Below are 25,642 nucleotides of genomic sequence, written 5' to 3' on the forward strand. Positions count from 1 at the left end.
TGATTGGACATGATTTGGAAAGGCACACACCTGTCTACATATAAGGTCCCACAGTTAACGGTGCATGTCAGAGCACAAACCAAGCATGAACTCAAAGGAATTGTCTGTAGACCTCCGAGACAGGATTGTCTCGAGGCACAAATCTGGGGAAGGGTACAGAAACATTTCTGCTACTTTGAAGGTCTCAATGCGAACAGTGGCCTCCATTATCTGTAAATGGAAGAAATTCGGATCCACCAGAACTCTTCCTAGGGCTGACCCCCGTCTAAACTGAGTAACTGGGGGAGAAGGACCTTAGTCAGGGAGGTGACCAAGAACCCGATGGTCACTCTGTCAGAGCTCCGGTATTCCTCTGTGGAGAGAGGAGAACCTTCCAGAAGGACAGCCATCTCTGCGGCAATCCACCAATCAGGCCTGTATCGTAATGTGGCCAGATGGAAGCCACTCCTTAGTGAATGGCACATGGCAGCCCGCCTGGACATAGGTGTCAACCTGACTCCAGAAAGGGCAAAGAGGGTGCAGGTTTCTTTGTAACCACCAACTCCATCAGGTGATTTCATTGATGAACTCATCCTGTCTGCTGTTAATCAGTGAAATCACCTGGTGGAGTTGGTGGTTACAAAGAAACCTGCACCCTCTTTGCTCTTTCTGGAGTCAGGTTGACACTTATGCCTGGAGTTTGCCAAACGGCACCTGAAGGACTCTCAGACCATGAGAAACAAAATTCTTTGGTCTGTTGAGAAAAAGATTGAGCTTTTTGGTGTGAATGCCAGGTGTCACATTCGGAAGAAACCAGGCACCATCCCTACAGTGAAGCATGGTGGTGGCAGCATCACATTGTGAGGATGTTTTTCAGCAACAGGAGCTGGGAGACTAGTCTGGATTGAGGGAAAGATGAATACAGCAGTGTACAGAGACATCCTGGGTGAAAACCTGTTCAGAGCACTGTTGACCTCAGACTGGGGTGACTGTTCATCTTTCAGCAGAACAATGACTCTAAGCACACAGTCAATGCAGTGGCTTCAGGTCAACTCTGAATGTTCTTGTGTGGTCCAGTCAGAGCCTAGACCTAAATCCAATTGAACATCTCTGGAGAGATCTGAAAATGGTTGTGCACCGACGCTCCCCATCCAACCTGATGGTGCTTGAGAGGTGCTGCAAAGAGGAATGGGCAAAACTGCCCAAAGATAGGTGCACCAAGCTTGTGGCATCATATTCAAGAAGACTGGAGGCTGTAATTGCTGCCAGAGGTGCATCAACAAAATATTGAGGAAAGGGTATGAATACTTACGTACACGTGATTTCTTCATTTTGTATTTTTAATAAAAGTGTTGCTTCTGCTGCTGCTCAAAATGACATTTTGAAGCGTTTGGAAACTTGGGTACTGGTTTTATTATTCCCTCTGCAAATAAAATTATAAAATAAATAACTAAATTAGGAACATGATGTCCATTTATACTCGGTCACTTGGGAGGAGCTCGGAGTCGAGCCGCTGCTCCTCCACGTCGAAAGGAGTCAGTTGAGGTGGCTCGGGCATCTTTTCCGGATGCCCCCTGGACGCCTCGCTGGAGAGGTGTTTCGGGCACGTCCCATTGGGAGGAGGCCCCGGGGAAGACCCAGGACACGCTGGAAGGATTACATCTCTCGGCTGGCTTGGGAACACCTTGGGGTTCTCCCGGAGGAGCTGGGGGAGGTGTGTGTGGATCGGGAGGTCTGGGCAGCTTTGCTTGAGCTGCTGCCCCCGCGACCCGACTCCGGATAAAGCGGAAGAAAATGGATGGATGGATGGATGTCCATTTATCTGTCAATGACAGTTATAAGCACAACTTCTAAACATCTTGGGGGATATCAGTGAATGGTCACATGCTATATGAAGATGTGCATGAAGGAAAGTAATTCTAGTCTGATGTTTTTAAAGAGAAATAATTGGACTTTTGCCTTTTGTTGATGCATCATACTGTCTTATTTGTCTACTTCAGTGCAAATCCTCAAACAGGTTTATGAATGTCATTGAAATGTCACGTTGTGATAGTACACTATGTTAAGACATGCCAGATGGAAAATCTGATTTAATGTCTTCAGTGACAGACTCGGGTTTTTTTTTTAAATATATATATATATATATATATATATATATATATATATATATAATCACATTTTCTCTGTTTCATGTACAGAGATTGACCAGTTTCTTAGTTTGGATATTTCACCTCAAAAGGAGGATCCTTGGGTACTGCTGGAATGATGAGTCAAACAAGTGGTTACTTGGGGAGACTCATGAGAAGTATTACTTGCATTGAAGGATGCATCAATTTGTCCATGTAGCATATTTTTCTGTGCATGATCCAGCATGTAGGTGTCTCAGCATCAAGGACCCCAGGCTAGAGAAGATTATTTTGCCAGCTTTCTGTCAGATCTGCAGTGTAAAAGTGTCACTAAATGACAATTTGATATAGATGTAGATAAATTGTTTTTTGGTAGAGATTAGCTTTTGAAGTTTTGGTTTCTAGTCCCATTTCAGGATCACATTGAAGTTTTGCCTTAAACAAGAAGAGATATTGGCAACAGTTCTGTGCATGCTGTTATTCTTTTTTTTTTTCTTTTAAATCTCAAAATATATCTGCATTTCAAATATAGCAGCTATCTTTTGCATAAAGACTTCATCTGTTCCGATATTTAAGATTTTTCCTGTTGGTGTTTGGCGTTGTTCCCCCTCCTGTAAAGGGGAGTGTCTGTCCTCAGTAATCCTACACCATTAACACAAAGGTTACTGTAACTGGCTAAACAGCCTCAACCAGTGACTGCAGGGACGCGCACTCTGCTCACACCCACATGCCATGTCTGAGTCAAGCACATGCATGCTATTTCTATTGTGCCTCAACAACCTGTAAGATAGAAATAATGCAACGATACAGTAAGAGGTGAGTGACAGAGCACATGAGGAGAAAATAGTTATCTCATATAGAACAGTAATGGTGACCTTATTGAGAAAACATTGGACTGAAAATAAAAGAGTAGACGGTAAGAGAGAGAGGTTATTAGAGACCCACCCAAACTTCCTAAACCAGCCAATCAAGCTGCGTTGGCAGAATTGGATCCCTCCCTTGTTCACCACCTGAGAGCAGTGAAGCACAGCTGTGTTTCAGAGGCTTATGGGAGAAATAAAGACCAGGTGATAGGAAAAGAAGGCATCTCAAACACCGAAGAAGGAGACGATACGTCTACAGAAAGTTACAGCACCGCTAAAGCAACATGAGAAACTCTTCATCATAAGCAAGAGAGAAGGAGAGAGTAAGAACGAGACTCAGGAGAGGAAAACCTGAACTATCAAGAGAGCTGCTTCTGCAACAACAAAGAAATGAGCTCACTGTCCTCCTGGATTGTCTGAAGTCAACATAAGGAGCGAAGAGAGGAATCCTCAAAAATTTAGAGGTCAAAATGCGGGATACCACAAGATGAAAAAACAAAAGTAGAGATCATAGCCCCGCCTGAATAATCTGTTTATTATAAAGTGGAGTATAAATACATTTTTTTAAACTGCACTTTTTACCCTACTGATTCTGCTGTGGAACAATCATGTAGCCTGTGCCTGCTGGTTCTGAGGTTGACAGTACATGACCAGGAGTGGGTTAAACTCCTGCTGCTCGTAAAGGATGGAAGATGTGAGAACCACACTGGCTGAAAGTGGAGCTTCAGAGCACAGCAATGGCTACTGTCCAAGCCAGTGTCAGGACCAGGATCTGGAGAACCAGAGCCAAGCCCAGGAGAGGATTGTTCTGGAACGAATTGCCGCTCTGTCGCTGGACATGTTTGAGCCCAGTGATTTCAAGGGGAGGTTTTCCAAGCTCCAGTCAAGAAAGAGGACAAGCATCATTGGAGGTAGGTGACACCAATTTCAGGATTTGAAACCGCACTGAAACCAAGCGCACTAACCACTTGGCCACCACCCCCACCTTTTCTCATGTTTAAGATCATGTTTATTAATTGTTTGATGAAATGTAAACCACAATCAGACATGGTGATTTAGTTTTTACTTTTCAAAGTTTAAGGTTCCTGTGACGAGTCTCGCACTAACCTTTGAAGGTTTAGGAGGAAGCAGGAGTGAAACAAGTTAAACTTAACCCATTTATAATGTTAAAATTAACCCATTAACTGGTTTATAGTACATTTAAATTGATTCATGGGCACATGTACCATTGTAGCCATGTCTATTAGTTTAAAATTAATTTTTGATTCATATTTAAATATTTTTATTATATTAATATTTATTATATTATATGACTAATTAATAGTCCAACACTAATATGCCATTATAATGGTAAAGTGTACAATATATGTTCGACCAGGTGGTTCTGTGGGATAGGAGTTGGACTATCAGTACATAATGGAGGCTGGGATTCAATTCCTAGGCCCAGTTTCATAAAGCAGTCTAATCTTGTTTTGTCGACTAAACTCACTTGACTAATTTTTTTGACGTTAGTCGTTGCACAAAGCGCTTAGTCGGCTAAAGTTTTGCGTTACCCGACTGAAGTTTTTAGCTTGGTACAGAGGAGGCTAATCTTATTTTAGTCAACAAAACCTCAGTGTCTTACCTCAAAAACGGCAGCTATTATGTACCACTACTTGATGGAACACTCGTGCACCCCTACGTCGCTCCAAAAGGAGAGTTTCTTCCGCTTTTGGCCATGGTTGTAGCAAACCATTGTCATGATGTGTTAGCGACAGTTCTCACATTAGCCACCAGGTGTCACTCTTACACTGAGCAGCGTTGTGTGCACAAAAAGGCTTAACAGATTGTAGAAGAAGAACTGCTAAGCTAAGAGCTAAGCATGTTGTTCTGCAGTTCGTATGTGTCCATAAATGTTAATAAAGTCAGTTAATGTAACAAAGGCTGGATAGTTCATGACAACGACCAACCAGGATGTAAACAAAACCCTCATGCATTGGAGGAGTTTCTTGGCAATGGCAGTTGCAAGGACGTTATGCCCATGAAAATCGTTGACTAACATAAAACTACAAGTTTAACCCTTGATGTGAAATGGTAATTAGACAGATAATCCCCTATTGCTCCCGGTGTGTAGTGAGCGCCTTGTATGGCAGCACCCTGACATCGGGGTGAATGTGAGGCATAATTGTAAAGCGCTTTGAGCGTCTGATTCAGATGGAAAAGCGCTATATAAATGCAGTCCATTTACCATTTATTATAATGTTGGGTGACTAACCGTAGTCGACTAAGTAAGTTTAATAGACTATAAGATTAGACTGTTTTATGAAACCGGGCCCAGGTATCTGCATCAGGCTACTTATCTGTGTCCTTGGATAAGATGCTTCATCTGCATCGTCTCCATCCACCCATCTGTAAATGTGTACTGGCCATAGCTGGTGAAGTAACCTGTAATGGACTGGTGTACCATCAAGGGGGAATCATTGACTCAAATACACTTCATACTGCAGTACCTGTGGATGTAAGTACCAGCCCCTATGGCTTTCAAGGCCTGCATAGGACTTACTCTTTCTCTGCATTTTTATCCAACATTTGTTTGAGGTTGACGTTGGCAATGATCCCCGACATTAAGCAATTTAGGGATTCTGTGTCTTGGTCAAAGACACTTCAGCACTTGCCCACAAGCGGAGATTGAGCCCACCAACTGTCCAGTTACTGACTGAGCTTCTGTCAACCTGTACAGACTCATCAGCTATAAGAAGAAGAGTTACCCATTGCAAACTTTAAGATTATCCTAAGTAGTCACTGACATGCTGTTGCGCGAGGAACTGAAACTGACTCAGTTGCAACGAGGCAGGAATGACCAATAACAGTTTATTGTAATTGTGCTGATAATGTGACGGACCATAGCGACCAGGAGGTGAAGACACTGGAGAACAGATTGCACCTGTGCGGGAAGCCAGGTGCGTCAGTTGGAGCTGGTGGTGGCTGCGGACTACACAGAAACACCATAATGAGAATAACCAAACAGATCCAAACAGGGGAAAAACACCAACAAAGAGCAAGAAGATTAGGTATGACTACACTTGAGGCCAGTTTTACCACTTCCGATGACTGAAAGATCTGGTAGTGTCCTCCTGTTCAGCTGAGGCTTAAGTAGGATGCAGCTGATTGATGCCGGTGTGTGTCAATCACAGGTGTAGATGACAGTCCGCTCCACTGGCAGAGAAAAAGCAGAGAGGAGGAGAAAACAACAAAAAGGAACTAGACCGATTCCCCAAACCACAATGCATGCCGTGTATATTGTATTCATCCCAGTTTGTTTCACCCAGCATTTCTTTGGCTGAACAGTGTGGAAAGAGTGGTTTAACATCCATGTGAAAATGTGGAATGCAGACTGGGTTTAATCTGCTCTCAGGGTAACAAAAATGCTGCCTGTTAGGATGAGGTTTGGCAGTCTATTTGTGTTAATACAGCTTTAATGGTTTTAACACGAGGACAAGAATGTTTGTTGTGACTAATTAGACCCTTTGATAACTCAAGTTTTCTGTATCTTGAGAAGGCATCACAAGTCCACTAATCCTTATTCTAAAGAATGTGAAAAAAGTGTCTCTAATCCACTCCCGTCCCCCCAAAAAGGTAAATAAATAAAATTTACTCTACTCACCTTACCTTAACTTCGTTACTCTAATCTAACCACTTTTTTTTAGTAACAAGTAATCTAACGCATTAATCTTTCCAAATCAGTAATCAGATTAAAGTTACTTCTCCAAGTCACTGTGCGTTACTATTATTTTTGCATTGTGGGTCGATAGCAGCATTAAACTTGGCCCGTGTGCAGGGGGTCAGGGTTCGACTGAACTGCCCACTTTAAGTGAGCTGTGAGCTTTTCATCCGCGGTTTTCTGCAGCAACTACGACTCATCCTCACCTCTTAAAGCGCAGTGATAACAGCACACCTGCACTGACCTTTACAAAGACATTTTTATGCTTTTTTTTCTCCTTTATTTAGAATTCTGAGCTGAGCCACTCCGTATCTGCACGCTAAACACAGCTGATCCTCCGCTACGCATCAACAACACTATTTTCCACTCTAATGCACCTAAACTCTCTTTCTGAGGACCACATGATGTGAAAATGCAATAAAACGTTCTTACCTGTAAATCTGGTCATGTTTTCTGCATAAATAAATGTTATCCATTCTTTGTGCTCAAACGCCAAAGCAGGGGCGAATCCAGATGGAATGGGGGTGTGGGGCAGGGATGTGTCCCCCCCCACCCCCACCCACAACACCCCAAGATTAAAGGTCCAGTTTTGAAGCCTTTTTTTACTACACCTACTAATACTACTTATAATAATAATAATTTTGACAAGTAAAATGTTGAGAGAATTTAAATGTTAGAAAAATGTTAGAAATAATTTAATAGTTACATTTATAAACAATGTAGGCTAGAAATCATACGTTTTACTGTTACAGTGCTGTCAACAGTTAAATATGAGGTCAAGAAGGAGGTCTTTACTTTTTATAAAACAACTATTTATTTTCATTGAAGTAAAGAAAGGGTGACTATAAAGTGAGTTTTGGCAAAACAAGTATCATTGTCATGTTGAGGTGGCAGAGGGTTGTTGTCGGGAGCTGGGGAAATGAACTAAAAAGTAACTAGTAATCTAACTTAGTTACTTTTACAATTGAGTAATCAGTAAAGTCACTAAGTTACTTTTTCAAGGAGTAATCAGTAATCAGTAATTGGATTACTTTTTCAAAGTAACTGTGGCAACACTGGTCGGCATTACATATGCCTCATATTTGGCTCAATTGTGCAGAAAATCCTGAAAGATTATTCTGAAGGAAGGACATTTATTAAAACTGTGTTTTAACAGTACACCTCTGGTCACATTCAAAAGCTGCATGAATGAACCTGATGTAAAATGGCAATTTTTTATGCAACAGCCTTGTTTAAAAAAAAATCAGATTAGTTTTTCTCTTTTTCATAGTTGACATGGTTTTGACCAACGCAGTTTTTTAAAATTCACTAATACTGTTTATGTTGCAGTTTAATCCAACAGTTAAGTATTTATAGTTTATAGTTTAGTTTATTTCCTTTATATAGTGCCAAATCACAACAGAGTTGCCTCAAGGCGCTTCACACAGGTAAGGTCTAACCTTACCAACCCCCAGAGCAACAGTGGTAAGGAAAAACTCCCTCTGAGGAAGAAACCTCAAGCAGACCAGACTCAAAGGGGTGACCCTCTGCTTGGGCCATGCTACAAACATAAATTACAGAAATAATTCACAGAACAATTCACGGAAGAATATACAAGAATTGCTGTTGGTGCACAGGACAGGAGGATCACCAACACAAACACAACTCCCATCTCTGGATGGAGCTGCACCTTAAACAGAGAAAAACAGAATCAGGCATCAGAAAGACAAAAAATACTGTATAATTTGCCAGCATTAATCAACAAGAAAAACAGAAGAAATACTAAGGTGATCGCCGGCAGCTAGCCCTAAGCTTCACTAAAAGACCTAGAATTTAGGTGAAGTTGAGGCCGCGGCCCACTTCAATTACTAATAACATGAATTAAAAGAGTAAAAACCGTAAAACAAAACTGCACCAGTATGCTAGCCATATGAAAGGGAAAATAAGTGCATCTTAAGTCTGGACTTGAAAGTCTCCACAGAATCTGATTGTTTTATTGACGCAGGGAGATCATTCCACAGAACAGGGGCACAATAAGAGAAAGCTCTGTGACCCGCAGACTTCTTATTCACCTTAGGGACACAAAGTAGTCCTGCACCCTGAGAATGTAAAGTCCGGGCCGGTACGTAAGGTTTAATTAGGTCAGCTAGGTAGGGAGGTGCCAGTCCATGAATAATTTTATAGGTTAGTAGCAGAACCTTAAAATCTGATCTCACTGGGACAGGAAGCCAGTGAAGAGATGCCAAAATGGGTGTAATGTGGTCAAACTTTCTGCTTCGTGTCAAAAGTCTGGCTGCAGCATTCTGAACCAATTGGAGACCCCTAATGCTAGACTGTGGTAAACCAGAAAATAGAACATTGCAGTAGTCCAATCTAGAAGAGATGAATGCATGGATCAGGGTCTCAGCATCAGCCATAGACAGGATGGGACGAATCTTCGCTATATTTCGCAGGTGGAAGAAAGCAGTCCTAGTAATATTTCTAATATGGACCAAAGGACAACGAAGGATCAAAAATTACCCCAAGGTTCCTCACTTTGTCAGTGTGATGTATGACACACGAGCCTAGGCTGAGTGTTAACTGGTCAAATTGATGCCGATGTCTCACTGGACCAAGAACCATCATTTCAGTCTTTTCAGAGTTTAAAAGTAGGAAGTTTCTAGACATCCAACTTCTCACTGATGCAAGGCAATCTTCTAAGGATTTTATGTGAACGAGATTACCAGCAGTTATCGGCATATATAACTGAGTATCATCTGCATAGCAGTGAAAGGTAATCCCAAAATGCCGCAGTATGTGCCCAAGGGGTGCTATATAAAGGGAGAAAAGCAGGGGGCCTAAGACAGACCCCTGAGGAACCCCAAATTTCATGTCACTAAGGTTAGAGGTAGTGTTACTGTACAAAACACAGTGAGAACGACTGGTCAAGTATGACGTCAGCCATGCAAGGGCACTCCCAGTAATCCCAAAATGATTTTCCAGCCTATCAAGTAGAATATGATGATCCACTGTATCAAATGCAGCACTGAGATCTAACAGCAACAGAACCGTAGTGGTGTCCGAATCCATTGTAAGCAGAAGATCATTCATCACTTTAGTGAGAACCGTTTCTGTGGAATGATATTTTCTAAAAGCAGACTGCAGCGGCTCAAAGAGATTATTCTCAGTAAGATCGTTTACAAGCTGCCGTGACACCACTTTTTCCAGAATTTTAGAGCAAAATGATAGATATGATATCGGCCGATAGTTTTTCAATACACTAGGGTCAAGATTAGGTTTCTTAAGTAATGGTTTAATCACTGCATATTTGAAATGTTTAGGAACAGATCCAGAAGTTAAAGAAAGATTAATAATTTCCAGCACAATCGGCCCAAGAGTGGGCCAGAGGTCCTTAAGCAGTTTTGTTGGTATAGGATCAAATAAACAGGTTGTGCTTTTTGTTGATGTTACGAGTTTCGTCAGCATGTCTAGAGAGATACCATCAAATTCTGTAAATCTAGGTAATACCTCAGTAGTGGCGCCCACCTCAATAGCAAGGTGTAGTGGCTGGGTTAAGGCATGCTGGGATATGTTCAACCTAATGTTATCTATTTTCTTATCAAAGTAATCCAGGAAATCTTGTGCTGTAAAAGGAGAGCGAACTACAGGTGGTTGTCCATGAATAAGTGTTGCCACCGTGTTGAACAAGAACTTTGACTTATGCTTGTTTTGTTGATCAAATCAGAGTAATAGGTCCGCTTTGTAGCCAGTAGTGCATGCTTATAGTCTAAGATAGCATCACGCCATGCAAGGTGGAATACTTCTAATTTTGAACGATGCCATTTCCGTTGTAGACCTCTTGCTTTATGCTTGAGGTCACGCAGGTAATCACTGAACCAAGGTGACTGCGATTTGGGGGAGCACGGTTTCAACACAGGTGGTGCAATCATGTTGAGTGTCGTTTTGAGCACTGAGTTTAAATTATCCACAAGTCTGTCTACTGACTGGGTATTTGTCAAAAGTGAGGCTAAGACATCAGGCAATCTATCTTCTAGTTCAGTCTTAGTTGAGGAGTTGATGCATCGCCGTAATGATAAATAAGGTTGTTGTTCCACTAAACATGGCAGTGAAACTGTAAACTTAATAAGTGAGTGATCAGAGACCACTGATGTAAGAGACATGATGTCAGTATTCGTGACAGCAATACCACGTGCGAGAACCAGATCTAGGGTATTTCCACTAATGTGCGTCGAATCCTGAATGCATTGCTGAAATCCTAATACATCCACAATTTCCACAAATGATTTGCAGAGGGGATCAGAAGGCACCAATGATCAGAATGTTATCTGCGCTCGTTGACAAGTTAGAAATGAACGCACCAAATTCATCTAAGAATGCAGAATATGGGCCAGGAGGCCTATATACAGTGACAAAGTAATACGGCTGATTTTTATTCCTCTGACCTTGGCAATGCGTAAAATCCTGAGCGGAGCAGAGAATCAGATGCTCAAACGAGTTATATTTGTGACCCCCAACCGCTAATAAGCTAAACCTAGATTTATAAATAAGAGCTACACCCCCGCCTTCCTTCGCATCACGAGTGACGTGACTAAATGTATATGCTGGTGGGCAGGCCTCATTTAAGGGGAGGACAGCTGTAGGTTTAAGCCAGGTTTCACATAACCCAATCATATCTAAGTGATGATCAATAATTAAATCATTAATCAACAATGATTTTGAGGACAGTGATCTTATGTTAATGAGACCCAGTCTAAGGACCTCAGTGGGGTTGACAGTTTAGCTGTTTGGGTTTAGGGGTGGTTCCAGAGTGGCATATATAAGATGCCTAGAAGTAGATTTAGGTTTGAGACATTCCACACGCATTGTAGGTAGCAGACATGAAATCTTTGATATTGCTGGAACAACCATTGGGCCATCCTCAATTTTAACATAATCCAGTATAGTAATGGGTATTAAGTTTGCAAAGCATATCCCTCTATGATTTTTATGGACACGTCTACGGGAGCAGGCCACAGTCTCAACTTGTTGAAATTCCCTCCCTGGCAGATAAACTGCACTATCACCATAGTGGATTTTCTGCACTAATTTCCCCGCTAAGCCAGCAGGCCACAGCGGCCCCAGAACGAAGGCCAGTTATCAATAAAGCTAAAGCCTTGCTGTCTACACAACTGCGCCAGCCACCTGTTTAATGATGTCAGCCTGCTAAACGCCTCATCAGTACCCCGGGAGGGGAGGGGACCAGAGACTATTAATCGATGCTGACACATCTTTCTGGCAAGGTCACAAGTCCTCTCTATGTCCATTTTTGTGACCTCTGAGTGCTTCATCCTGATATCATTGGTGCCAACGTGAATAACTATGTGACTATATCTCATGTCATGTTCCTTCATCTGTCTTCCCTTCTGCAACGTCAGCACCCTAAGATGAGATGCAGTGTCGGGAGCTCTGGCCCCAGGAATACATTTAACATCAGCCGGCGTCTGTAACCTGACTTTGCGGGTGATAGAATCCCCTATCACTAAAGTCCGGTGTTTCGGCCTTGAGACAGGAGTGGAAGTCACGCGTGGACTCAGAGAATTCACATCTGGCAAATCCAAGGGGGAGAACCGATTCACAGTTCGCACTGGCGAGTGTGATCGGTGTGCCACAACCAGGCACCAAGCCCTACGGGGCTTCCTCCGCCTAGCCACAGTCCGAAAGCCGTCCTCGATAGCCGGCATTTCTAAGCTGATGCTAATGGGCTTGCTGGCCGGCCCAACACTAACCTCATCTGGAGTGCCCGTAACATCTAACTCCACTGCGCTAAGAAGCTGCTCTAACTTACGGACACGGCTCTCTAAGAGAGCCACCCTATCTTCCAACATCACGCAGGATTTACGGAGGGTGTAAAGTAGAATTAGTAGTGTACTAAGAAATTCAAAAATGTAGCCAAGCAAACACGAGCTAACCAATAATGGATAAGCTAACCACTCCTAAGGCTCACACAAACGCAGATAAATGATTTAAAATTCACAGCAGTTACACTGAAAAACTAACAGAAGTATTAAACAGGTAAAAAAGCAGCAGCTATAAAATACACTAAACAGTTCATTAACTAACAGGAGTGTAAAAAATGAAATGAAAAAATGACAAGGGTCAACATTTTAAAATATTCTGTAAAACCTTGGACACATTGCTTTCATTCGGGACCACAAACAGTATTATTATTATTAATGATGATAATAATAATAATAATAATAATAATAATAGAGCCTTTATTGTCCTTGTACATATACAAACATACAACGAAATTTGTCCTTGGCATTTAACCCATCCTAATTACAGTGAGACACAATCCAACTACTAGGACCAGTGGGCAGCCAACGTCCGGCAACCGGGGACCAACTCCAGATGGTCAGCAGCAGAGAAATTGCAGACCCTAAATATACATGTTTTTGATTGTAGGAAATCCACACAAACATGGGAGAATATGCACACTCCAGACAGAAAGGCTGGGAAGTGATCCCATGACCTTCTTGCTGTGAGCCATCAGTGCTAACCACTAATCCACAGTGCCACCTAAACGTACCTTATTTTCATTACTCATTAAGTTATTGTTAATGGGCATCATTATTTTTGGTAAAATATCTCAGAATAACAAACTTATGCAGATATTAATTCATTCTATGATGGATGTCGGCTATATGACTTTATTTCTCTCTTCAAATACTAAACATTACTGTATAAACATGACTTCCTATAATTCTTTTAATTTTTTGTCGAGCTTTGTATAATAGTTTGTCAAACTGCATTTTTTTTCTATTACAGTGGTCCCTCGCTATAACGTGTTTCACCTTTCGTGGCCTCGCAGTTTTGCGGATTTTTTTTAGTGCAATTTTGCATGCTTCTTCTTTTTTTTTTTTTAACAGCGTATTGTGTTCTGCGTCCTCATCAGGCAGGCTGGTCGGCATCACCGCGATTGCTCTCACTGCCTCCGATGCGCTTACCGAGTCTGCGGGCTTGGCCATTCACACCGCCCCACTGTCTGCTGTGCAGAGTTGCAGCCAAAATCTGGCAACAGGTCCAGAGACTATGCTCGCTGTTTTGATGCAGAGCGTTCCAGCAGCCCGCAAGGATAGAATTCTTGCGGAAAAATCCGCAGCGCTGCATGGTCTCAGTAACCGCAGCCGCAGAGCTCCGTGGCCACTGAGAGAGGTTTGCATCTGTTTAATGACTTGGATTCTTTGCGGGTCCCGCATCCATCCCACAACGGTAACACCGGAGGCAGTGAGCGAGAAGAAAGAGCACACGCATTGTGTTCTGCGTGTGCCTGTTAATAATCTTCTCGCCCAGAAGAAAAAGAGCGCCAACAACTACCCTTAACTGTGTTCTTCACCTCGGAAAAAGACATCTGCACCGAGGTGTCACTCAGTGGAAAAAGACGCTACAGCGGAGCGACGCCAGGACGAAGAGGCACGGTCAGAGGAACTGTGAAATACTGGTGAGTCACTATTAATAATTTCTTATGTGTCCAACCTCATAGGTTGATCGTTAAAATTAAATTCGTTAGTTTAAAAGCCATCATAATTATTTATAGGAAAACTTTCTATTTTTATTCTCAAACAAATGTTTGGGCCTGGTTTTGATCTTTGGTTTCATTCTATAATACTGAACTTATTTTTCTACTAAGGTTTGAACTTTGAGAGTGTTTACACAGGAGAGAAAAGTGAGAAAATGTTAATGCCTGTTTGAGAAAAGTGTATAAAATGTGTAGTGAGGGGTTTTACAGCCTTAAAACATCTATAATAATTGTAAAAAATAACGCTGACTACTTTGCGTATTTCGCCTATCGAGGGTCATTTTTAGAACGTAACTCCCGCGATAAACGAGGGACCACTGTATTGGAATTGAATATTCAAGAATCTTAAGTACAGCTTAGATACTTTTACTGCTGTGCATATAATAGACCTACCGTTGGGGACAAATGTATGTTATTTACTGAATTGTCAGAACATGTGTAACTTTGCTAATAAATTTTCGGAATGCTGTATTTCACAAAATTTTCAAAAATCTTCTCATACAGTCTCAATTTTTTTCAATTTATTCCTCTAAAATGCTGGGAAAATGCATTTCAGAGCATCGAGAAACCCTTTGGCTTCAGAGGCCCGAAGTGGGCCCCAAACCTTATTCTTGAGGCTTTACATTTCTCCAATTTCTCTGTTACTAAATCACATCCCTGATATATACATACAGAACCGCTCAAGGAGTGTGCATTCGTAACATCAGGATATTGATAGGACAAGTGGATCTGTCATACTAGTTGTCCTTAGGCAAAGTCAAGAAAAATCTTGGAAAATTGGAAAAATCCCTATTTTTAACATTGAACGAAGCATATACATATACAAGCATATACACACATGCACACACATACATCTAACGTTTCCAGAAATTAGTACAAAATGTCACATAACAAAACAAAATGTGCATAACTACTTCAAACAGTGTACAAATAATCGGACCGAGGAAAATATGTTAGGATAGGACAGGAAGCTGTTACAACCTCATATAGCTATATCTACCTATCTATAGCTACATACAGGGTTTGTACTGATGCCGTCCTGACGCAAAATCATCAAGGCTGGATATAACACATGCTCCTCTGGGAGTGAATGCGTGGGGCACCTGCACATTCAAAATGTTCAAAAATTGATCTTTAGACTAACATCTCTATTTTCTTTGATTCTCCTCGCTGTCATCAGCGAGTCCCTGTGTCTGTTCCTCCATCTCCTTTCTGTAGGAGGAGACTGGGTCAATCTATTGTGTGTTTGAGCATAGCTCTGTAAAGGCTACGAGAGTGGACACCAGCCTGCACCCCTCTGTGCAGAATGTTTGGAAGAGTCAAGGTTTTGAACCGGTTCGTGGAACGAAAAGCAGAAACCTTTTTTATGTTCTGGAACAGAAACATTTATTTATAATTGTGGTAACCGCTTAAAACCATCATTTATTTGTTCTTCAAAATGTTTCCATTTCCAATGACCTGGTAAGGACTTCAACTCCGCTAGTGTTCTGCCACCCAAAACAGTTGGTGGCACTAGTGCACCGTGTCCAGTTTGCCATCTGCAAATAAACCCAGCAGAAGAAGATGAAGACCCGGTAGAGGGTTGTTGATGGTGGAACAAAATGCTGGCGCCCCGTGTTTCAATGGGAGAAATGCACCTGGAGCAGACAACATTGAGGTGCTTCTTTTAAAAACACTGCATTTGTTCAGATTATTATTGTGCTTTTGTTTGTTTTTTTTTTGTTTTTTTTTTTTTGTCGTCTTGGTGGACCAAATGGCGATTCTATGGTAACGGAATTACAATCGAGCACATTTTTAATGGGGAGCTAAAATATGGCTAGATTTTCCCGTCGTCATAATTCCGTTACAATAGAATCACCCAATGGGATTTATTTCATTGCAAGCAGATAACGGAAGATATGTCAGATGGTTGAAGGCTGGCGGAATATATTTCAACTTTTTAAAAAAACTCGTTTTCTTGTTGATGGGACAACGTGCTGGAGTTCTCTGGTTCAGGCTGAGAAATGCACCCGGGGTAGATAAACACAGAGGGACTTATTTAAAAACACTGGCGTTTCTTCAGTAATTTCCACAATAAGGAATTAAAGTATTTCCCAGATGTCATCTTCCAAAACAAAAACGTCTTCTTGTCAGGCTGTGATGATGAATCCGACTGAAATGATGTAACAAGGCAGATTAAGACTTTATACTTACTCGGTGTGTGAATGGTTTTAATATTGAAACAGTATGAATGGTTGTGTGAGATCTGGAGCTTTTGCTGCTGAGCCAGTCATGGGAAGCAGTAGGTTTGTGCAGGCTTCTCTGCGAGACAGTGCCATGTCTTTAAAAACACAGCAAGCACACTGCTTTGCTTTAAACACCAATAGTCTATTTCAGGTGATCAGCGCAAACCCTCTTTCTCTTAAAACTTTATTTTACAACGTGTACTATTTTGAAAAGTTGTAGCGTCAGCTGCCTGTGACAGTATGCTCTATGATCATCATCTTGGTTTATCATGGGAGCATTACAGCGCTACATACAGGCCTGACATATACTGTGTTCTCACTCACTCACTCATCTTCAACTGCTTATCCGGAATCGGGTCGTGGGGGTGTGACCTGATCCCGGAGAAGTTTGGTCATCCGAGGGGAGCTTGGAGGAGAGCCGCTGCTCCTTCGCATTGAAAGGAGCCAGGTAAGGTGGTTCAGTCATGTGGTAAGGATGCACCGTGGGCCCATCCCTATGGAGGTGTTCCAGGCACATCCATCTGGGAGGAGACCCCGGGGAAGACCCAGGACAAGGTGGAGAGATTATATCTCCACACTGGCCTGGGAATGCCTCAGGATCCCCCAGTCAGAGGTGGTCATGTGGCCCGGGAACGGGAAAGTCTGGGGTCCCGGTTCTAGAGCCTGTTTGCCCCCGCGACCCGTGACAGTGTTTCAATGACCCACAAATGACATGGAACTTTATTAACCTTTCTGGGGAACAGTATTTTTTGTTGTAACAAGTTCAGGAACACAATTTTGGGGTCGAATCCAAAACTGGAAACGTGTAAAATGCTGTTTCGGTTCAGAACAAACCAGTTTGGAAAAAATTCTGGTTCAAAGCCCTGGAAAGAAATAAATGGAACTGGTTGTTAGATTTTTCTTACAAACCCAGGAACCTAAAAGCCAACACATAATGAACCACATTGGTGTTACTAGGGATGGTATTGATATCGATCCGATTCCTTATCAGTTCCTTTATCGATACCTCTTGTGAATGTTCTGTGTACGAAAAGTAGGCTTTACAGCTTTCTATGGCAACAACATGTTATTGAGTGTTAAATAAATATGAACTTGGTCACGGATCCTTAAACTCTGGACATAATTAACTCTGCATGGTGGATCTTTGACCTCTGGACATAAATAGAAATAAAATCTGTAGTTTTTGTCAAAAGCATTTCCTTTCAGACCTTATTGGCATGAATGTCTTTCCATACATCTGAGCTGAGCTCTTGCAGCCAGCTGATGGCCCAGTCACACGGCACTTAACGAAGGGTGATGAAGCCCTGACCAAACAAGAAATCTGGACTTTCGTTGACATCGTTTAACCTTCGCGCAGCTTCGTCCTGCAGCGGGCGCTTCGTCAGATTTTTAACTGTTGAAAAATTTGAACGAAGGGCACCGAAAACCTCAGTTCGTCTGTGCTTCGTTGTGCTTAATCGTTTGTGTAGTTTTTATAACGTTATTGTTTAATTTGACTTTGTTGGAGCAGCTGAATGTTTTCACACAGCGCAGAAGCCAGGGTGTGAGCGCTGAGGCTGCTGCTGCGTTCATGTACCGTTCAGAAATTACAGGGCAAACTCAGCTGCTTGCTTGGATTTTTTATCTGTGTGGGGGCAGCTTCAATGGGCTCAGGCACATTACATAGGCCAGAATTAATCTTTTGTGTGGATATAATTAATGTATTTTGCCACAAGCAACTGTTGAATTTGAAACAATGATAAAGGTGTGTAATTTCCGACGGTACTTGATGCAGCATCAGCAGCAGTAGGAGCTGCTCCCGTGCGCTTAATTAGTTTGTATAAATATAACAATCTGAGTGTAGGAATGACAGTCCAGTCCTTCTGTACATGTGGCAACAGGCGGATGAATCAAAATGATGTATAAAGAGCTATTCTGGAAGACAGAATTCACGTTGTGGATCAGTGATCAGCCTGGTGGAATACCGCACATGTGAGTCAATGCGCGCGTTCATACGCACTGATTAATTTACTGCTCTGATACGAGGTCTGGCAATAAGTATAGGTCCTTTTTATTTTTTTCAAAAACTAGAATGGATTTGCATTCATATGTTTTTACGTCAGACATGCTTGAACCCGCGTGCGCATGCGTGAGGTTTTTCCACGCCTGTCGGTGACGTCATTCGCCTGTGAGCACTCCTTGTGGGAGGAGTCCAGCCCCTCGTCAGAATTCCTTTGTCTGAGAAGTTGCTGAGAGACTGGCACTCTTTGTTTGATCAAAATTTTTTTCTAAACCTGTGAGGCACAATCGAAGTGGACACGGTTCAAAAAAATTAAGCTGGTTTTTGGTGAAAATTTAATGGCTTAGAGATTTGGGTGATTACTGTCGCTTTAAGGACTTTCCCACGGAGCGGGACTTGCGCGCAGCGCCTCCCAGGCAACCGTCGTCAGCCTGTTCAAGCTGAAAACCTCCACATTTCAGGCTCTATTGATCCAGGACGTCGTTAGAGAACAGAGAAGTTTCAGAAGAAGTCGGTTTCAGCATTTTATCTCTACAGATCTCCACAGATTCTGTTTGCAGTTTCTCCATCCCAGCGCCTACTCCAGCTGTGGCTCCAGGCGCGTTTCGTCGAGATCGTTAGCTTTGGTTTTGTTAAGTTCCTCTTTCGTCCCTTTTGCGCTCTTGCTTCGCAGACTGTTCAGTGATAAAAGCTCTTTTGTCCACCTTTTCTCAATGAATTGTAACATTTTTTACTTTTTCCCTACGTTCAGGAATTGTCCTGTGCCGTGTAACTGGGCCATGAGCTGCATGTCCGGATGTAATTCATAAAGAATGCAGGATGTCTCATTTTGGGAGGAAAAAAATGTTTTAGTTGATTGTCGTTTATTGTCTGTATTACAGCATTTGGAAAGAGGTATCATTTTATTTAAATTGGCAATTCGTTTTGAAGTTATTAATTCCAACCGGACTCTGTCTCGGCAGAGAGAGCCACGCAGCATTGGAGCTGTGCCAACGGAACGGAGGACATTCTCATTTCTTGACTCCAACAAAACAAGAGTCAAAGTTAGTGACTTTAATACACACAAAAGTGATTCACAATTGACATATTTCAATGGCTTTGGGAGGGGTTAAAAAGCAGACTTGCTGCTTTTGAAGAGTAGGAATCAAAGAAACCAACGAGCCAGCGGATCAAAGCACTGCTTCATTTGGGTCACGCTTCAAAGTGGAGGTTGCGCTGCAGAAGTGGTTGATTACAGATACCTGTCTTATCTATTTTCCATTTTTGCGCCTTTCATCCTTGACCCAAATACATCAGCATCCCAAACAGCAAATGTTAGCCCCCTCGGTTTTCTGTGTGATTGAAGTCATACACACACACACGCATACAGAGGCCACTTGGCTATTATATATGGATACACAGCGCATCCGAAAACATTCACAGCACTTCACTGTTTTCCCACATTTGTTGTTATAGCCTTATTCCAGTGTCAGACTCTGTGGGGACTTTTAAGGGGTAGATTGAAGACACAACTTTTTCCCCTGTTTTATCATAATATTTTATACGATTGTGTCTCTTTTATTTATTTATTCCTTTTACTTATTTATGTTTTACATTTTTCATTGTGTTTTAATCTTTAGTTCATTTTAGTTCTGCCTTTAAATGATGTTTGTAAAGCACCTTGAGGTGACTTGTGATTGGCGCTCTATAAATTGATTTGATTTGATCATCTAACTTGCATATCATTTACATTGTATGACGTCGTAACAGATTTGCGGAAAAAAATGTGGGAGAGACCATTGAATACATTATCATTTTTTATGTTGTTTGGTAATCCCTATTCATAATGCGGAGTAGTGAAAAGGAATTTACATAGAGTTTCTGGCTGAATTTGAACAAGCAGTAGTAGGTTATAGATTCTCTAAAATGTCATAAAAACTGTCACACTCTATAATGAGCTTTTAAATAGACTTAATGTTAAAGAATCCCTTAGTTATGGTCCAATTTATCTTTATTTTTTTCTATCTTTCTATTTATTCTGATTGCTTGCCTCTACTGGTGGTTGGCTCTCACTGTGGTATTGTATCACTTCCTGTTCCGGAGCACAGCGGTGTTTTGCTGTATCTGTAGCTGTTTAATCTGCGCAGTTAGACTGATCGTTACCTAGATAACGATATGTTTCACAGTGTAATCTTCACGTGCCTTAACTAAGCAGTCCCCTCTGCTGAAATCACCTCTAAATTATTTACACATTATTCACTTGGTGTGTCTTTAGGAATCCGCTAGCTTAGCGCAGCTACTAGCTCATTAGCCGGTTTAGCATGGCGGCGTCTGTCTCTCCCGCACTTTTCTGCTCTGGGTGTAGAATGTTTAGTTTATTCCTCAGGCCTACCTTTAGCAGTAATGGTACTTGTAATAAGTGTAGCGTGAGTCGGACTTTGGAGGCCAGGCTGGGCGAATGGGAGACTCGGCTCCGCACCGATGGAAAATTCTACAGCTAGCCAGGCCCCTGTAGTTCGGTGCGGACCCAAGGTAGCTTAGAGCCGCCTTAGTTTACCCCTGGCAGATTCCCGAGCAGCCGGGAAAGCAGGCCGACTGGGTGACTGTGAGGGGGAGCGTATCCCTAAAACAGAAGCCCCCGGGTACACCGCCAACCCGATCACATTCTAACCGTTTTTCCCACTCGACGACACACCCGCCGAGGATCAAACTCTGTTATTGGCGACTCTGTTTGCGAAATGTAAGTTAGCGACACCAGCAACCATAGTCAATTGTCTTGCGGGGGCCAGAGCAGGCGACATTCGAAGGAAATTTGAAACTGCTGGCTAAGGCTAAGCGTAAATTTGGTAAGATTGTAATTCAACGTCGGCAGTAATGACCCCGGTTACGCCAATTCGGAGGTCCTAAAAGTAACGTTGAATCGGTGTGTAACTTTGCAAAAAAACAATGTCGGACCTCTGTAGTTTTCTCTGGGCCCCTCCCCAATCGACCAGGAGTGACATGTTTAGCCGCATGTGCTCCTTGAATTGCTGGCTGTCTGAGTGGTGTCCAAAAATGAGGTGGGCTTCATAGATAATTGGCAAAGCTTCTGGGGAAAACCTGGTCTTGTTAGGAGAGACGGCATCCATCCCACTTTGGATTGAGCAGCTCTCCTTGTAGAAATCTGGCCAATTTTCTTAAATCCTCCAAACCGTGACTATCCAGGTTGGGACCAGGAAGCAGAGTTGTAGTCTTACACACCTCTCTGCAGCTTCTCTCCCCCCTGCCATCCCCTCATTACCCCATCCCCGTAGAGACAGGTGCCTGCTCCCAGACCACCAATAACCAGCCAAAAATCTATTAAGCATAAAAAGTCAAAAAGAAAAAAAGAATATAGCACCTTCAACTGCACCACAGACTAAAGACAGTTAAATGTGGTCTATTAAACATTAGGTCGCTCTCTTCTAAGTCCCTGTTAGTAAATGATAGAATATGGATCAACATATTGATTTATTCTGCCTTACAGAAACCTGGTTACAGCAGGATGAATATGTTAGTTTAAATGAGTCAACACCCCCGAGTCACACTAACTGCCAGAATGCTCGTGGCACGGGCCGAGGGCGGAGGATTAGCAGCAATCTTCCATTCCAGCTTATTAATTAATCAAAAACCCAGACAGAGCTTTAATTCATTTGAAAGCTTGACTCTTAGTCTTGTCCATCCAAATTGGAAGTCCCAAAAAACAGTTTTGTTATTATCTATCGTCCACCTGGTCTGTTACTGTGAGTTTCTCTGTGAATTTTCAGACTTTTGTCTGACTTAGTGCTTAGCTCAGATAAGATAATATAGTGGGCGATTTTAACATCCACACAGATGCTGAGAATGACAGCCTCAACACTGCATTTAATCTATTATTAGACTCAATTGGCTTTGCTCAAAATGTAAATGAGTCCACCCACCACTTTAATCATATCTTAGATCTTGTTCTCACTTATGGTATGGAAATTGAAGACTTAACAGTATTCCCTGAATACTACCTTCTGTCTGATCATTCTTAATAACATTTACATTTACTCTGATGGACTTACCCTGCAGTGGGAATAAGTTTCATTACACTAGAAGTCTTTCAGAAAGCGCTGTAACTAGGTTTAAGGATATAGTCCTTCTTTATGTTCTCTAATGCCATATACCAACACAGGGCAGAGTAGCTACCTAAACTCTGTAAAGTGAGATAGAGTAGCTCGTCAATAGTTTTACATCCTCATTGAAGACAACTTTGGATGCTGTAGCTCCTCTGAAAAAGAGAGCTTTAAATCAGAAGTACTTGACCCCGTGGTATAACATCACAAACTCGTAGCTTAAAGCAGATAACCCGTAAGTTGGAGAGGAAATGGCGTCTCTCACGAATTTAGAAGATCTTCACATTAGCCTGGAAAAAAGAGTCTGTGTGCTCTATAAAAAAAGCCCTCCATAAAGCTAGGACATCTTACTAACTCATCACTAATTGAAGAAAATAAGAACAACCCCAGGTTTCTTTTCAGCACTGTAGCCAGGCTGACAAAGAGTCTGAGCTCTATTGAGCCGAGTATTCCTTTAACTTTAACTAGTAATGACTTCATGACTTTCTTTGCTAATAAAATTTTAAACTATTAGAGAAATAATTACTCATAACCATCCCAAAGACGTATCGTTATCTTTGGCTGCTTTCAGTGATGCCGGTATTTGGTTAGACTCTTTCTCTTCGATTGTTCTGAGTTATTTCATTAGTTACTTCATCCAAACCATCAGCATGTCTATTAGACCCCATTCCTACCAGGCTGCTCAAGGAAGCCCTACCATTATTTAATGCTTCGATCTTAAATATGATCAATCTATCTTTATTAGTTGGCTGTGTACCACAGGCTTTAAGGTGGCAGTAATTAACCATTACTTAAAAAGCCATCACTTGACCCAGCTATCTTAGATAATTATAGGCCAATCTCCAACCTTCCTTTTCTCTCAAAAATTCTTGAAAGGGTAGTTGTAAAACAGCTAACTAATCATCTGCAGAGGATGGTCTATTTGAAGAGTTTCAGTCAGGTTTTAGAATTCATCATAGTACAGAAACAGCATTAGTGAAGGTTACAAATGATCTTCTTATGGCCTCAGACAGTGGACTCATCTCTGTGCTTGTTCTGTTAGACCTCAGTGCTGCTTTTGATACTGTTGACCATAAAATTTTATTACAGAGATTAGAGGCATGGCCATAGGTATTAAAGGCACTGCGCTGCGGTGGTTTGAATCATATTTATCTAATAGATTACAATTTGTTCATGTAATGGGGAATCTTCTTCACAGACTAAGGTTAATTATAGGAGTTCCACAAGGTTCGATGCTAGGACCAATTTTATTCACTTATACATGCTTCCCTTAGGCAGTATTATTAGAACGGTATTGCTTAAATTTTCATTGTTACGCAGATGATACCCAGCTTTATCTATCCATGAAGCCAGAGGACAAACACAACCAAATTAGCTAACTGCAGGATTGTCTTACAGACATAAAGACATGGATGACCTCTAATTTCCTGCATTTTAAAACTCAGATAAAACTGAAGTTATTTACTGGCCCCACAAATCTTAGAAACATGGTGTCTAAACCAGTCCTTACTCTGGATGGCATTACCACTGACCTCTAGTAATACTGTGAGAAATCTTGAGTCATTTTTGATCAGGATTAGTCATTCAAAAGCGCATATTAAACAAATATGTAGGACTGCTTTTTTTGCATTTACAGCATATCTCTAAAATTAGAAAGTCTTTGTCTCAGAGTGATGCTGAAAAAACTAATTCATCTTTATTTCCTCTAGGCTGGACTAGTGTAATTCATTATTCAGGTTTCCCTAAAAGTTCCCTGAAAAAGCCTTCAGTTAATTCAAAATGCTGCAGCTAGAGTACTGACGGGACTAGAAGGAGAGAGCATATCTCACCCATATTGGCCTCTCTTCATTGGCTTGCCTGTTAATTCTAGAATAGAATTTAAAATTCTTTTTCTTACTTATAAGGTTTGAATAATCAGGTCCCATCTTACTTAGGGACCTATAGTACCATATCACCCCATAGAGCGCTTCGCTCTCAGACTACAGGCCTTACTTGTAGTTCCTAGGGTTTGTAAGAGTAGAAATGGTAGCAGAGCCTTCACTTTCAGGCTCCTCTCCTGTGGAACCAGCTCACAATTCGATCAGGGAGACGACACCCTCTCTACTTTTAAGATTAGGCTTAAAACTTTCCTTTTGCTAAGCTTAATAGGTTAGGGCTGGATCAGGTGACCCTGAACCATCCCTTATTATGCTGCTATAGACGTAGACTGGCTGGGGGGTTCCCATGAGCACTGTTTCTTTCTCTTTTGCTCTGTATGCACCACTCTGCATTTATCATTAGGATTGATCTCCTGCTCCCCTCCACAGCATGTCTTTTTCCTGGTTCTCGATCCCTCAGCCCCAACCAGTCCCAGCAGTAGACTGCCCCTCCCTGAGCCTGGTTCTGCTGGAGGTTTCTTCCTGTTAAAAGGGAGTTTTTCCTTCCCACTGTCGCCAAGTGCTTGCTCACAGGGGGTCATTTTGACCGTTGGGGTTTTTACGTAATTATTGTATGGCCTTGCCTTACAATATAAAGCGCCTTGGGGCAACTGTTTGTTGTGATTTGGCGCTATATAAACAAAATTGATTGATTGATTTGATTTATAATGATAATATTGTGAATGTTATTGGCCTTGTCCTTTGTTTGTTTACTGTTAATGTATTTGTTGAAATAAAGTTTTGAAAAAAAAACATTGTGGGAGAGACAAAAAAGTGATGAAAACCAATATTAATATTTAGAACTACAAATAAGATTGATTCTCGGTTTCTTTGTTTTTTATTTTGCCATTAAATTTAGCCATCATTTCTCAAAATAAAATAACTTCTCAAGGCCAGGGCTTCTCAAAGTCTGGAGACTCATTTGTCACATCGCAGCAAACAAGGTAAAGACTGACTGAGTCCAAGTGAAATTTGCCTTTCAATGCGGAAACAGCTGCTTAGGCATCACGCATGTGTGTTTGAATGCGTAGGATTGTAGATATCCCTCTGCTCAGTGCTTTGCAATTGGGCCCTGTAGCTTTGTAGCTGCAGCGGAGGTGGGGAGACCCGCTGCCACTCGGTGAGAACAGAGATTTCATTAATACATGCTTTCATTTTTCAGTCGCCAACCACCAGAAAAGTCTCCAGTGATGCCAGGAA

At 41.8% G+C, this 25,642-nt stretch overlaps 1 protein-coding gene across 5 annotated transcripts in view; it reads left to right on the top strand.

Annotated features, from left to right (window-relative positions):
* Positions 1-3,138: 3,138 nt before the first annotated feature.
* Positions 3,139-25,642, top strand: part of fryb (furry homolog b (Drosophila)) — a 209,896-nt gene continuing 187,392 nt past the window's right edge. For 3 of the 5 annotated variants that reach the window (XM_034178228.1, XM_034178230.1, XM_034178229.1), the window contains exon 1: positions 3,139-3,879. In XM_034178228.1, coding sequence (XP_034034119.1) covers positions 3,654-3,879 — 226 coding nt within the window. In that variant the 5' untranslated portion in view covers positions 3,139-3,653. The remainder of the gene's footprint in view (positions 3,880-25,642) is intronic. The other 2 variants (XM_034178231.1, XM_034178234.1) reach the window with 1 other exon arrangement.

Source organism: Thalassophryne amazonica, chromosome 9 (assembly GCF_902500255.1).
Source record: "Thalassophryne amazonica chromosome 9, fThaAma1.1, whole genome shotgun sequence".
Lineage (NCBI taxonomy): Eukaryota > Metazoa > Chordata > Actinopteri > Batrachoidiformes > Batrachoididae > Thalassophryne > Thalassophryne amazonica.